The sequence below is a fragment of the Podarcis raffonei genome, chromosome 6 (genome assembly GCF_027172205.1).
Source record: "Podarcis raffonei isolate rPodRaf1 chromosome 6, rPodRaf1.pri, whole genome shotgun sequence".
NCBI lineage: Eukaryota > Metazoa > Chordata > Lepidosauria > Squamata > Lacertidae > Podarcis > Podarcis raffonei.
This window is the reverse complement of record NC_070607.1, coordinates 77,107,084-77,121,950: the sequence shown is the minus strand read 5'-3', so window position 1 is coordinate 77,121,950 and position 14,867 is coordinate 77,107,084. Positions and strand designations below refer to the sequence as shown.

The 14,867-nt window shown below is 44.7% G+C and overlaps 1 protein-coding gene and 1 long non-coding RNA gene across 3 annotated transcripts; both read right to left on the bottom strand.

The window, feature by feature from the left end:
• Nucleotides 1–625: 625 nt before the first annotated feature.
• Nucleotides 626–2,880, bottom strand: LOC128416392 (uncharacterized). Its single transcript, XR_008331205.1, has 3 exons — nucleotides 2,744–2,880; nucleotides 2,086–2,238; nucleotides 626–731 (listed from the first exon to the last, which is right to left on the bottom strand). It is a non-coding gene; the product is annotated as an uncharacterized LOC128416392 (long non-coding RNA).
• A 4,028-nt stretch (nucleotides 2,881–6,908) lies between these two features.
• LOC128416390 (waprin-Enh1-like) lies at nucleotides 6,909–14,104 on the bottom strand. 2 transcript variants are annotated; one of them, XM_053394100.1, is made up of 4 exons: nucleotides 14,010–14,104; nucleotides 11,837–11,968; nucleotides 9,838–9,969; nucleotides 6,909–7,736 (listed from the first exon to the last, which is right to left on the bottom strand). In XM_053394100.1, exons 1-3 carry the CDS (start codon nucleotides 14,089–14,091, stop codon nucleotides 9,839–9,841), a joined length of 345 nt encoding a protein of 114 aa, XP_053250075.1. In that variant the 5' UTR covers nucleotides 14,092–14,104; the 3' UTR covers nucleotides 6,909–7,736; nucleotide 9,838. The 2 variants fall into 2 exon arrangements, 1 of the variants encoding a protein (XP_053250075.1); XR_008331203.1 differs by lacking the exons at nucleotides 11,837–11,968; nucleotides 14,010–14,104 and adding an exon at nucleotides 10,250–10,335.
• Nucleotides 14,105–14,867: the final 763 nt, after the last annotated feature.

The following is a 14,867-nucleotide window of genomic DNA, read 5'->3' as shown; positions in this document are numbered from 1 at the left end:
TATTAAATAAAATTACTCAACATGTAAAGACACTTGCAGAACTACGATGATCTATGCAGCAATTATTGGAAGGTTCTTTCTATATATGCTTGAAATTTTAAACATTCTAAAACAAATGTAGAAACAAGATGATACCAATGTGTGGATCTAAGATTTGTTTTATAAAAACCACACTATAGAATGGAGGGAAGTCGATAGCTTGGTTGAGCTAAAAATTTATAAAGGAGGATATGATGTTATTATATTGTGAAAAATGGAAAACCAATAGAAAATATTTAAAGATGAAGATGAGAATCACTACCACCCTCCAGATCTCTTCTTCCGGTTTGTCTTCCAAGAAACCCTACATGTTCCTAATTCCTCCTGTTGCTTTATGTAACATTAACGCTCCATCTGGTACACAGGCTGAGACTCAACCTGACAGCAGACTGTCTCCCAACTCCTAGTCGGACACTTTAACTTCTAAACCCGTGCTGCCTCTCCTTTAGACTGTAAACCTACAGGGATGAGCAGCAGCAGCAGCACGTGCCATTCAAGAAAAAAAGAGAGAGAATCATCACAAGTGACCAAGCTTTCTTTTTTTTTTAATGTTTATTAGCAGGGAAATAGAAAAATAATGAAAAGAAGCCCGTTTCCCGCTCGAACATTTTGCTTCTCTCCCAGTCTTCATAAGCACGATTAGCCGCCAACACCTGTGGTCTTCAGCCATTTTAGGATGAAGGGGAAACATCCTGGAAAGAAATCAAAACATTAGGAACATTACTTTCTAGCAGTTGTTAGAACACTGGTTTGCAAAGAACCCTTCTTGGCCACTAATGTGAATTTTGTTGCAGAGTACGTTTCTCTCTCATTAAGTGGAAGACAGACACGGCTATAATATGTAAACTGGCTCCTTACGTAGAAACACCAGTCATTATTTGTTACTGCAGAAGCAAGGAGGAAGGTGCATAGAGAAACTCCATGCACAGAGAGCCACTTTGATTTCTGGGCTGAGATACATTAACTGTTTAGTGGCTTTTCCCTCTGATTGCAGTGGTGCTAATTCAAGACTGTTGTCAGAGGAGGAAGTGTTAGCTGGGGAGAGTCCTACGGGTCAGACAGAGAGACCTGGGTCTCCTGATTCCTGGTGTACATATTTGCAGCAAAACTTCTCTCTCTCTCTCTCTCTCTCTCTCTCTCTCTCTCTCTCTCTCTCTGTGTGTGTGTGTTTAATTTACATATTTATTTATAACAGAAAGGGCAAAAGGCTGATTGTTCAGAATCTAGGCATACAGTGAATTCTTTTATTAATCACCCCCCCACACACATGGGCCACAGGGATTCCTATTTTCCTCCCACACTTTGAGTTAGACATAATTTATTAAACCACCCATCCCCAAAGGTGTGTAGATTAATTTCCAATGTGAGTGGCCTGAAAAGGCTGTTTTGGACCTGGTGTGTGTGTGTGTGTGTGTGTGTGTGTGTGTGTGTGTGTGTGTGCGCACGCCTCTCTTCTCTTCTGGAAAGCTATATGGGAGACAGCAACTGCCCCTACCGAGCTGAATAGATGAATGGTGAGAGGAAGGTGATGCTCAAACTGCCTCAACAGTTTGAAAAGGAAACAGAGATAGCAAGATAGAATACAGTGGTACCTCTGGTTACATATGCTTCAGGTTACATACGCTTCAGGTTACACACTCCGCTAACCCAGAAATAGTACCTCGGGTTAAGAACTTTGCTTCAGGATAAGAACAGAAATCGGGCTCCAGCAGCAGGAGGCCCCATTAGCTAAAGTGGTGCTTCAGGTTAAGAACAGTTTCAGGTTAAGAATGGACCTCTGGAATGAATTAAGTACTTAACCCGAGATACCACTGTACAGGGACTGGATCTCCTGTGTTTGCAGAAACATTATTATTATTATTATTATTATTATTATTATTATTATTATTATTATTATTTTATATCGCCCTCATCTAGCTGGGTTTCCCCAGAAACAAAGGACATAGAGGCATGGGACTGTGCTGACGAGTGTTCGAAGAGGAGAAAGAGGTAAATTGGGGCATCAGAATTACATCCACAGTCTCAGGAATCCACAGTCCCACTTACATTCCACATTCCGGAATCTTGGATCCACACAGCGCATTGCGCAGCAGGAATAGCAACACTTCTTCCGTCCTCGGCAAGAATAGTCATCTATGCACTCATCAGGTTGAGGGCCAGTGCAGAAGCAAGGATCTGCTGGGCAGGTTCCAGGTTTGCCTGCAATAGGAAAAGGTCGGAAGTCTTTTGAATCAGCACAGTAGGTTTTGTATCTTGGTGCATTATTTAAACATTTGTGCCCCAGCTGAAGGCAACTTACAAAACCATAAGCAAACTACAAGATATATTGTTGAACTACCAAAGACCACTTTCAAACACAACCAGTGGACTAATCTTACCCAATTTAAGAGGCTTTGTAAGCACACCCAACAAGAAGAAATGGGGCTTCCTTTAAACCTCAAAAATATTGTTGTGGGCCCCACCAATCTTTGAGTGGTACACAATTCAGTGGGGCTTGCTCCCAAGTCGATGGATATAGGATTGCTGCCTACCTCCTAACATCACCTGGCTTTCCTGTTTCCTCCTCCAGCTGATTATGCCAGATTCAGAACTCCTTCCATTAACTGACCACATGGAAAAAAGTGCTTTAGCTACTTTCAGTGGGTTTTCCTGGGTTTTCCCTATCTAATTCCCTTTCCAAGCAGCAGCTGGTTTTATGCCTCACCTTTTGGAATCTTCTGACAAGCTGTGAAAGGTAGCCAAAGGGCTAGAAGTCCCACAAGGGCAAAAGTCACCAGTGTCTTCATGGCTCTCCCAGCAATCAAGCACTACTGCTCAGAACTGAGCAAGGCTGGTATTTAAGGAGTTGCAAGGCTACAGTTGAGTTGGGAAATCAGATTTGCTAATCTTCCTCTAGCATCACCTGCCTTGCCGGAAAATTAAAAAAGAAAAGCAACAACAGAAAACTGTAAGCAATTTCTTTGCACCGTCATCACAGACCGCATGTAGTGTGGCAACAACTGCATGTACTGGAACCAGTGGTTGTTAACAACTCTTAATATTCCAGTGTAATCTGGATAATAAAAGGCAAGCAAATCTGGAATTCGGTGGCACTCTTAATGCTGACGGAGGTTAAGCAAAGACAAAAGGGTTGGGGCGACAGAGAGAGAGAACTTGCTGGATGTTGTAGCCACAAAGTCTGCATTTGATTGCCGTGAAGGACAGAAATGGATGATGCCCCCAGGAGGATACCACCATGTTTGTGAAGTTAATGGCCAATAGGATTTAGTCATTGCTGATTGACGCATCAGAAGGTCAATCATATACTGAGTCAGATGACTGATTCATATAGCTCAATATGTCTGCGCTAGCTTTTCTCCTTGGGTCTCCAGATGTTGTTGGACTACAACTCCCATCACCCCATGCTAGCAGTGACCAGGGATGATGGGAGTTGTGGTCCAACAACATGTGTGGACCCACAATTGGAAGAGGTATTCCCATAATATTCTGGGGCTGGCTGGTTGGAACCCTGAACGGGAGCATTCCAGTTACAAGGTAAAAACACATTGCAACGTTTTGTTTCAGATTCCATCTCACAAGAACTATACCCAGGTTAAAATTCTTTCAAGGTCTGGACCCAGCCAGGACACTAAAACATAATCAAAGAAGGCAAAAGGCTCTGTCATGTGTATCCTTGCACAAACCAACTTCAGACTTTGCCATGTTGAAAAGTAGACAGAGCAACTATAGTAGGAGGAAGTGAAAAAAGTCAGAGACAAATCAGAGCCTTCTAACAGAGGAACTCCTTCAATAAAGTTGGACGCATGGCTCCCTATAGAGCCTTGTCATGCTCTAATGAGGTATATTAGAATATAGGTAAACAAGGGTTCATTTTAGTCACTTTTTCTTGAAAAGTACCTTGAAATCAATTTCTGGCTAATATTTTTGATGGTTATTTTGTTTAAACGGTAAAAAAAAAAATCTAAATCTGGCTCTTTAGTTTGTTCTACTTTTCCAGAAATCAGTTCCATGTTTGCCAAATAAAGTGGGAGAGAGGAAAGCAACTCAGTACAGTGGTACCTCGGGTTAAGTACTTAATTCGTTCTGGAGGTCCGTTCTTAACCTGAAACTGTTCTTAACCTGAAGCACCTCTTTAGCTAATGGGGCCTCCTGCTGCCGCCACGCCACCGGAGCACGATTTCTGTTCTCATCCTGAAGCAAAGTTCTTAACCCGAGGTACTATTTCTGGGTTAACGGAGTCTGTAACCTGAAGGTATGTAACCTAAAGCGACTGTAACCTGAGGTACCACTGTATTGGAATTGGTTGTACTGTCCTGACTGTACTCACACAAATGGGTTTGCAGGTGGGATTTAAACTCCTCCTGGCAAATGCAGGTTGAACAGTTAAAGCGGATTTGGCATTATTGTGGGGGGGGACCCACTTTCAACCAAAATCCGACTGTTTGTAGAGAGGAAGGTGATTGAGAAATGTGCAGGAAAATTGCTTAGCACAACCACCCTATAAGAAATCGGAATGAATGCTCAATAAACAGGTTGTTTGGACGAGACCTTTAACAGTCATAGAGAGGTGAAGGTTGTTGTTGTTGTTGTTGTTTAAGAGAACTGGGTAACTTTCACAAATCTAGTCAATAGTTCCCATCTGCCCTCTGGTGGTGGTAAATATGGACTGAAGTTTTATCCACACTTCCATTTGTGCTTTCTTTTCTTCCACTTGTCAAGCTGCAGATTAGTTTTGTCCTGGGCCATCCACAAGTTTTGTCCAGGATTCTAGGTCCTCATGCCACACCTTAGTGCTCACTATTTCAAGGAGGCATCCCTGAAAACATGGGATACTCTGTCCATCACTTCTATTTTTCTTCCTTCTTGCCCTACCCTTTCTCTGCTACCTCACACAACTGTGGAGCTGCACATGTCCTCCTTTTCTCTTACTCTTTTTCGGGGGTTCTTGCGGTGCATTGTGTTCCTGCACAGAAGCACACAATGTCATGTTGCCGCTTCTCCAGACTCCCCCTCCCCAAGGTCAAACAGGCACAGGTTAAAAATGGACCGTGATTTAATTGCCATTAAAGGAGGACCATCCACACAGCCCAGAATGTAGAAATTTTGAGGTGGCAGGGTCATGTGCTGCTGACCAACCCAATTCACACACAGGAGTCTTCCAAAAACCCATCCCAAACCTCCAAATTCCCATGGTGATCAGCAAATGGTAACGGGGGCAGGACTGTGAAATCTGGAAGCCCCTAGTCATGAACCAGCACATGGGCAGATTCAGTTGCTCCGACTCAAGGAATGAGGCAGTTGAGCAGCTCAGCAGCTGTATCCATAACTGAGCAGTCCTATTTAGGATCCACTCTCCTCACCCTGAAAATGGGGGAGGGGCTAGAAAAGGTGCCCTAAAAATAGTCTGCTTCCCTTTTCCCCGACTGGATTACCATGCCCAGTGGGGCCACCACCCAGCAGTCGTAAAAGACCATTGAACTTTGGAACATGGAATATATAAACACTGACACCTGGGAAACATTGGCCTGAGAGCGCTCCAGTTGGAAAACAGCCTGTACCCAAGGTGTCATGGGCTTTGAAGACGCTCGAACTCTGGACAAAAGGGAGAAACGTGCTAAGAGGAAGGCAGGTGGGGCAAACCCTCGCCGTGATCAACTCCTGCCCGGACACTTATGTCCCCTTCGGAAGGACGTGTGGATCCAGAATTGGTCTCCACAGTCACTTACAGACTCACTGTTAAGACCATGTTTTAAGACCACGAGTGATCAGAAAAGAGGAGGAGGAGGAGGAGGAGGAGGAGGAGGAGGAGGAGGAAGAAGAAGAAGAAGAAGAAGAAGAAGAAGAAGAAGAAGAAGAAGAAGAAGAAGAAGAGGAAGAAGAAGAAGAAGCAGCAGCAGCAGCAGCAGAAGCAGTCAAGGAAAGGGGGCAATTTGGATGGTGTACGTTCCCCAGTCATTCCCAACTTTTGCATTATGGTCACACAGCTGACACACATTGGCACTGGAAAGGAAAACTGCTTATGCTCGCATATATGTAGTTGTTTGCAGTTCCCATAAGAGTGCAAGAGGGGGACACATTTATAATATAAAAACAATAGTGTTGGGTAGAGACCAGCGCAGCTCCAGGCTTCAGAGACAACTGGTAAATTTTACTCAAGGCATGGGCTGAGACAGAAAGGGTGGAGGTGAAGGAGGAGAAAGCAGAACACTCACACAATGGACCACAAGGGAACTTGTCTGCTTTTTCCATTCAAGAATCTGAAAAAGGATCAGATCAGGAGGGGAACAAATTTCTATTTGGGTTTTAAGGGGTTTTTCATTTGTTGTGATACAGTGTTTTTTCCTATTTCTGTGTCGCGATATACAGTAATACCTCTGCAAACGTCGCCCCGTCGACTGTCCATTTCCACCAACGTCCGTGGCAAACCTGGAAGTACCAGAATGGGTTACTTCCAGGTTTGCCGCTTGCACATGCGCAGAAGCGCAAACCGCTCCGTGTGTGTGTGCAGATTGGCGCTTTGTCGAGTGTCCCTTTTGTCGAGCGTCCAGGGCTCTGGAACAGATCCCAAACTCAAAACAAGGTACCACTGTAAATGAAAAGCTTTTGGGCCAGTGCTACTGATCTGATGCAAGTCTTAAGAAAGTGCAAGACAAATGAAAGTGTGTCCAGGCCCCAAGATTCTCTCCAATGAGATCTAGCAACTTGCAAGGTCAGCCTACCTGGCTGCCTACCTCTCAGAACTGGTTGTGTAGTTCCTGTTCTGCAACAGATGTGCTGCTATTTGGGGGAAATCTCCAATTGAAATAGAGCAATATAAAATAATATAGACAGCAGCTCTTCCACACTGGAATAACAATTTGCATATACAATTTGAAGCATATACATTTATTTCTTCTGCAAGTGTAATTGTATGACTTTTTCATTTATAGTTTCAAAGAGAGAGAGAGAGAGATAAATGAGTCCTGGATCCGCAGGAGGAAAGCTTCCTATTTTGTGATGACGGTGTTTGTAAATACTGGTGTTGCAAGGTAATTTCTTGTTGCATAAACATTTCCCAGATTGATGCAAGAACTGGAAATAAGCTGTCAGAGTTATAACCACATGGAATTTCTCACCCACTGGGATGAATCTGGAAGCTTGCTCAGTGTTAGAAGTTGTATATTCAGTTTAAATAACCAATAGCCCATAACCTACTATGTAACACATTTTGCTGCAGATTATGACTCCTTCGCTGTCAATCACAAGAGCAAGGTCCATTTTTATAGTTCAATAGATGAATGTACAGAAATGCTCCTGTTTCATCTGAGCTTCTTGGTCAATATGTGGCCCATTCAAGAAAATCTCCAAGGAGACGTTATAGCTGACCACCAATATTTTAAGTAACGAGTAAAAACATGTTCCTTCACTTCTGTCCTCCTTCCACATGATGTCCTGAGACTCAGATGAGAAATGCCAACAACGAAAACAAAAGACTATTGGTGGTATCCACCTAAGTCATACTCAGAACGGACTCACAAAAATAATTTGATTTACGAACAAAAGTCAATTGGTTTCAATGGATCTACTCTGACTCAGATAAACCCTTTATTTGCATTCAGTTGGGTAGAAAGTGGTTTCCCTGCATGATGAAAAGATGAATAATTGGGCGAATTTCAGGCACAGGTGTTGCATTTCAGGCGCGCCAACAGGATGTTATTCTGGATGGGAAAAGGAGACGGAAAACAACAATGTTTGTGACAGAGAACAAAATAATCCTAGTCAATTGTACCTCCTCACTCCCAGCTTCAGAGAAAATTCCTAAAATGTTCCCGCCTGTTGTTGTCCTTACCTCCCTGGAAGAGAGAACTCAGAGTAGGTCCCTCCTTCTAAATCCTTATAATTTTGAATCTTAGCATTTTGAATATCTTACCATGTTTTGTCCTCATTTGTCAGACATATTAATGTCCCTTTAAAGCACAGAGCTTAGCCCTTTCTGGGGTCCTAGAGAGAAGTGCCCTGCACTGGCACTCAGTAGCCAAATTCTGATAAATTTGTCAGATCAAAATAAAATCCAAACTGACAGGGCGATGTCTTGGAGTGGACCAATTACTGTTGGTATATAGGGATAACCCGTGGCTCCCAGCTTCCCTGATTGCACCAGGCCCATCATAAGACTTTGAACACAGGAAAAGACAAAGAGCCTGAGGGATCAGGACAGCGGCCCATCTAGTTCTGCATCCTGCTCTCATGGTGGCCACCCAGATGCCTGTGGGGAACCAACAAGCAAGGCTAGAGCATCTACCGTATTTTTCGCTCCATAAGGCACACCTGACCATAAGGCACACCTACTTTTTTGGGGGGGGGGAATTCAAGAAAGAAATATTATTTAAAGGGAGCGCTGAGCAGAGCCTGTATGTATCCCAAGCTCCGCTCAGCGCTCCCTTTCATGAGCCGTGTGGAGCGTGTGTGCGGCGCTTGCGGGCTTTTCCCCGAGGAAACAGACGGGCTGCCCTTCTCCCTCCTCGGGGAAAAGCCCCCAAGAGCCACACACACACTCCGCGCAGCTCTTTAAAGGGAGCGCAGCTCTTGGGGGCTTTTGCGGGAGGTGGGGGAAGTGAGAGAGCCTCACTTTGTCCCTTCCCCCACCTCCCGCAAAAGCCAGGGATAGCTGTGCGAAGCCTCCCCAGGGCAGCAGGATGAAGGCTCCCTGCTGCCCTGGGGAGGCTTCTTGGGTACCCCAGAGCTGCTCAGGAGTTTGTCGGGGCTGGCGGGGGAAGCCTGGGTTCCCCCCCCCCAGCCCCAGGGACCACACTTTCGCTTCATAAGACGCACAGACATTTCCTCTTAGATTTTAAGAGGAAAAAAGTGCGTCTTATGGAGCAAAAAATACGGTATCTTATTCAGGCTCTCCCCCTCCTCTGGTTTCCAGCAACTTGCATTCAGAAGCATACTGCCTCTGTGGATCCAGTTACAGATAGGTAGCCGTGTTGGTCTGCCATAGTCAAAACAAAAAAAAATTTTTTTCCTTCCAGTAGCACCTTAAAGACCAACTAAGTTAGTTCTTGGTATGAGCTTTCGTGTGCATGCACACTTCTTCAGAGCATTGCCCCCCATGAATTTGCCCGCTCCTCTTTCAAAGCCAACTGAGTTGGCAGAGGTGCCAGCTTGCGGGGGCGTCATTAGGCCCAGGGTTGTCCACGTGATGCCAGGACGTGGGGAGGAGCCAGGGGCAGAGCTGAATGCAGTGGCCGTGCGGCTTCAATGGCCAGTGGCTGCTCCTCCTCCTGGCACACCACTGGCGGGAGGCTGCTTTGACCGTCCTTCCCCTCCGCAGCAGGGGAGAAAGGGAAGAAGCCGGCCACTGGAGCTGCGCCATGCTTGGACCCACACTCGGCCTCCTCTGCCGCCTCAACATTGGGAGCCCTCCGGCCCCTTCCCAAAAGATTTTGAGGGGCCCCAAAACAGATCAGCCCCCAGGAACTGGCACCCCTGCAAGTTGGTGGCCATTGTTGCCCCTTGTGGGAGTGGGTTCCATTGTTCAACAATGCACTGCTTGTATCTGTCCCAAATCTTCCAATATTCAGCTTTTATGGACGTGAAAAAAGTTCTCGTGTTGTTAGAAAGGGAGAAAATCTTTCTCTATGCTGTGCAGAATTTTATAAACTTCTACCGTGTTGCCTCTTACTAATCTTTTCTCTAAACTATAAAGTTCCAAATGCTGGAACCGCTCCTCAGGTGCTCCATCCCCTTGGTCATTTGGGCTGGCTGCATCTATCAAGATGATGTCCAAGGTATGTCCTTAGCCGTCGATGGTGATACCTTATCTGCAGGACCTGGCACAATTGTAGTAGCAACACCTTTGTCTTCCTGGGCAGTCATAGTCAGTTCTGCAACGATCAATTCCTGGGACAGTGCACCTAAATGGATTCCGTGGGCAATACCAAGATATCACTGGGGGAAAGAACAAAAGGAGCATCGTTAACCAATGTTCAGACGCTAATGAATGCATTCTAGTATTTCTTTTGACTATTGTGCAGCCCTATTGGTGGTACCAAAAGCCACATTTGAATGAGTAATCAGCAAGTTCACAGCCTGAGCCTGCAAGACCTGACAATCTGGTTCAGCTTTCTATGTATACTTTACAGACTCAGCGTCTCTCCAAATATGTGGTAGTACCATGCTCTGAAGCGAACCAGAGTCAGAGCAGTAATGCTAGCTCCCCCCCATGCACCTCTGGATGGGCAGATGGGTGGGGGAAATGGTGGCTGTTCTTCTTTTATACTTCCTTGAAATGGCCATCCAGTTGACATCCTACAAATGGGTGGTGAAATATTGACTACCCCTCTAGGCACAAGTGTCCACAGGAAAATCAAGAGGTAAGAGATGACCGCTGCTGCCTATCTCCTTGCTCTTATCATTGCTTGCATGGTAAGAGAGGGCATTTGTTTGAGTGAGCAGCGAGGAGCTGCCCGAGTGGCAGTGACAGCAAGGAGTAGAGGGAGCAGAGCAAGGGGTCTCCAGGGGTTGGCAATGTGTCCCTGCAAGGGGTGGGCCTTGGCAAGTGCCCAGCAATGCCAGCTCCAACATTACACATCTCCCAGAGGGTTAAAAGGAAGGTGAATTGATGCAGTTCATTATCAAAAAGACACACACCTTGTTCCTACTCACAGCCAAACACATCTGCTTCATAGAGAGAACTCTGAGTAGGTCCCTCCCGCCTGGCCCATAGAAAAGGGCTGGATGCAGAGGAATGGTGGGAGGTATCAGCTGGGGAACTCCCCGAGGAAGAAGGTTCAGAGCCAGGGGGTTGATGGTGGAATGCCCATATGTGGTCAGAGGGACAAGGAGCAGGCTGGCAGGAGGAGGTGTTGGGAGCAGAAGAAGGAACATGCCTTAGTGAGCAAGAAGAGGCTGGGGCAGAGAGCAGTCCAGACTGAGAGGCGGGAGAGGAGGGGGGCCAGGAGACAGAGATGAGACAGGCTGCTGAAGAAGCCCAGGGCTGACTTAAGCATATGCGGCGTCGGGGTGCAAAGATCCGCTCAGTGCCCCCCCCCGGTTGCCCAGTCCCAGGTGAGCAGGAGGTCGGAGCCAGCCAGCTGCCTCAGCGTCTTGCTGGCTCGGTCGCCCCTGAACTCGCAGCTCAAAGCCGCCCACAGCAGAAGAGCCCACTGCGGCGCTCCGACCAACAGGAGGGCTCTTCACCGGATTCAACTCTCAGGCCCCGGACTCTCGGCCTGGCACCCCTGAGAGCCCGGCACCCAGGTGCCCCGCACCCCTAGTGCCTATGGGTAAGACGGCCCTGAAGAAGCCACAGAGTTTTCCCCTTCTGCTGTGACCAGCTCCCCTTCCTCCTGGTCTCCCAGAACACCCAGAGGAATGAAGAGGGCAGAACAGAGTCAAGGCGAAGGCTTGGGCTGCTGGAGAAGGAACTGGGGGAGGAATCTTAGAGAGGGGCGGGAAGGCAGGAACCTCCAGTCCTTGCAACTGCCTCCTTGGGGAAAGACCTACTGGGAAGAGTTCCTGTGATCACTAGGCCTGTTTGGGTTTCTTTGAATAAAGAGTCAACTTCACTGACACTGGCTGTTTTATTACTGACCCACTCCTGGCACCAGTTCATATTTTATTGAATATATTGTTGCACCTATATACTTGCATATATCCTTTTGAATGGCAGAGCTTAGCCACTTATGCTACCCCAGAGAATAAGGTGTGCAATGGCGGTACATCTTGCACAAACTGGTTTTCCCCTTCCCTGTTTCCAATAATATGCATGCTCTAAGAAATTGTACCTTGAAATGTCAGTCATTGATGAATATACCTGGTGATGGAGCTCTGCAGACCCTGGCACATCTGTAGTTGCAGCACTGGAGGTTACGTGGGCAGTCATAGTTACTCCTGCAACGACTAATTCCTGGCATGGAGCACCGAAATGGATTTCCTGGGCACATCCCTGAAATATTATTATTAATTATTATTACTACTACTACGACCCACCTTTTTCTCTGACAGGGAAAAGCATGGGAGAGGGGAAGCAGTCATTAAAAACAGTTAAACATTAATAGAATTACAATTTTATATGTGTTTGTGTGTATGAGTGCGATCCATCAAAACATACTAATAATTACAATAAAAAGAGCACACAAAAAAGAACAGCATCTGAACATCGAAATATGAACTTTTACGCATTTTAAAATTCTATTGACTATAGTGCAGCCATGTTGTCTGTAGCAAAATTTGCATTTGGATTTATAATCAGGAAGCTCACATATTAGGCATGCAAGAGCCCACTATCCTGCATTCTTTCCATATGTATTTTATAGGTTCCCCATATCCAAATCTTATGTAGGCCAGAAACCTTGGGAAATGCTGCTAGATGATAACTCTCCAGTGGAATTTTCCAACACGTTTCTTCCCTCCATTTTTTGCTGTTAGAAAAGCGATGGGACACCAGCCATATCTGTGTTAATAAACAGCACGTCTGAAAGTGCCCAATTTCTCAGAGTCAGTAACTATGTAAGACAGGGGAATCTTTCAACTCACTATGATTTTGTGAAGATAAATGAGACACACAAAGGAATTTACAATTTAAGTTCTATATAAATAATGAATGGTTTGTTGATCTCTTTTAAGATGTTTCCAGCTAAACATTTCATTTGTAAGAAAAGGAAATTACAGTTGTCATTGTGATCACCCGATTCTCCCAAGATGTGAGAATCAAAAAAATGTTGCCTATCTCTAAAGATGCAAAGTTGCCAGCAGGCATGGTAAGCTATGGTAGAAAGATAGATGATAGATAGATAGATAGATAGATAGATAGATAGATGATAGATAGATAGATAGATAGATAGATAGATAGATAGATAGATGATAGATAGATAGATAGATAGATAGATGATAGATAGATAGATAGATGATAGATAGATAGATAGATAGATAGATAGATAGATAGATGGTTTGTTCAGCACTTCTATTTGTTTAAAGCATATGTCAAAGCAGTCTAAAAATACTAAAATTAAAAAATATAAAAATAAACAACATAAACAATTATTTCGCATTAAAAAACAATCTATCACTTTTGGTGACTTGAGCCTTTGTCACATGTGCTCTGCTACACAGCTACCTTTTTCACAACATTCCAATCTGTATTGTATACTTAAATAAATGGAATTCAATCATGTCCTCACAAAAAAAAATACGGTATAGCTTTAGAAAGAATTAAGAATTGCTCTTGGCTTTCTGTATCCCTTATGCAAACTACAAACTCTGTCCATGCCCACTGGCAACCTTGTCCAGAGTGCCCAAGAGTGACCATCATACCACCAGCTCTGTTTAATTGAAGGTAGCCTTTATTTATTTATTTATTTATTTATTTAGTAGTAGTAGTAGTATTAATAGTATTATTAGTATTATTAGTATTGCAGTGCTGTCCTATATACATGCTTGCTCTAACTCTCACTATGCTCAATGCAACTTACTTCTCAGGCTACAATTTTTCACACACTCTCTTGGGAATTAGTCTCATTCAACTCAACTTCTGGGTATAGACAAACATATGTTTGCCCTTAAAAGGCTGCAGTTCTATGCACAGTTACTACCTGGAAATAGGTCCCATTGAACTCACAGAGTTCAAGAACAAATAGCTGCAAAGCAAACATGTGCAGAATTATATTGGGGGCTGCCGTCTCTGTTAATGTTGCCTGCCATTCCTGCTGTGCTTGCTCAGGCTGCAGCTCACATTGCCCCCTACTGGCAGCCACACAAACTACAGCATGACAACTTTTTTCCTTACAAAAATATTATATAGCAAGATAGCATGAATTCAGTTTCTCTCTTCTGCAGGACAAAGTCTTGTTTATCTCAGGACAAAGTTACTTGCCCTGAAATGGCTTTGTGGATATAACTACCGATAACCCAGCTTTAGCTACTCCAAATGTTTCTTCCCCTGTCCTGTATTCCAGAATCGCCTTTCAACTTTTTCGCATCGTACCTACCTATTCTGTAACAAGTTGCAGAGGGTAATTCTGTCCAAAGGGCCAGAAGCCCCACAAGGAGAAGGACAGTCAGTGTCTTCATGTTGCCTTCAGGAATCGGGTGTGAACACTTAGAATAGAACAAGACTTGTATTTAAACAGATGCGTGGGTAGGGTTAAGATTATATGTCTCCCCATCTACCTCATACTTAATATCAGCAGCATCAAACTTTTCAGGCCCTCGAAAATAATTGCATTGCACCATCTTTATAGATTGCATGTGTTGTTGTAGCCGGGCCTGTGGGTGTTGACACCTGTAATGCACCTGTATAAACACCCAAACTTCAAAGAATTCTCCTGAGTCACACCCTGATTATAGCTCCTTCCAGCACGTGAGGAAAACTCACTCACCCCTGGGAATGGTACCAGGGCAGGGCTCATGTTGTAAAAGAACCAGGACTTCCTATATTCAAGTTAATACCTGGTGATTGTGATGTTTTCAAAAAGACAGAGAGTGAGTGAGAGAGAGAGAACTAAGCAGCCATAAGGTGGGATAGGCTATAGCTCAATAGCACAGTACATGCCTTTTTTTTTCTGAAGAAGCATGTGAGTCACTACATGGCATTTCTAATTAAAATGATCCTCAGATATAGAGTGAAATGGTCAGCTCATTACTACATGGTGCACAGTGTTCAGTGGGATTTGCTGAGAGACCCCTTGGGGGTCCAAGGCCCTTAGACCTGAAGAAAAGCCCTGTTTGTGTTCTAAAAGTGGATGGTGGGAGTGAGTGGTTGTCTGAATACTGTAGTGTGTTTTATTTTGTACATTCTGCTGCCTTGCAATGCTCTTTGACTTCATGTTGGTATTGTCAATATAAAT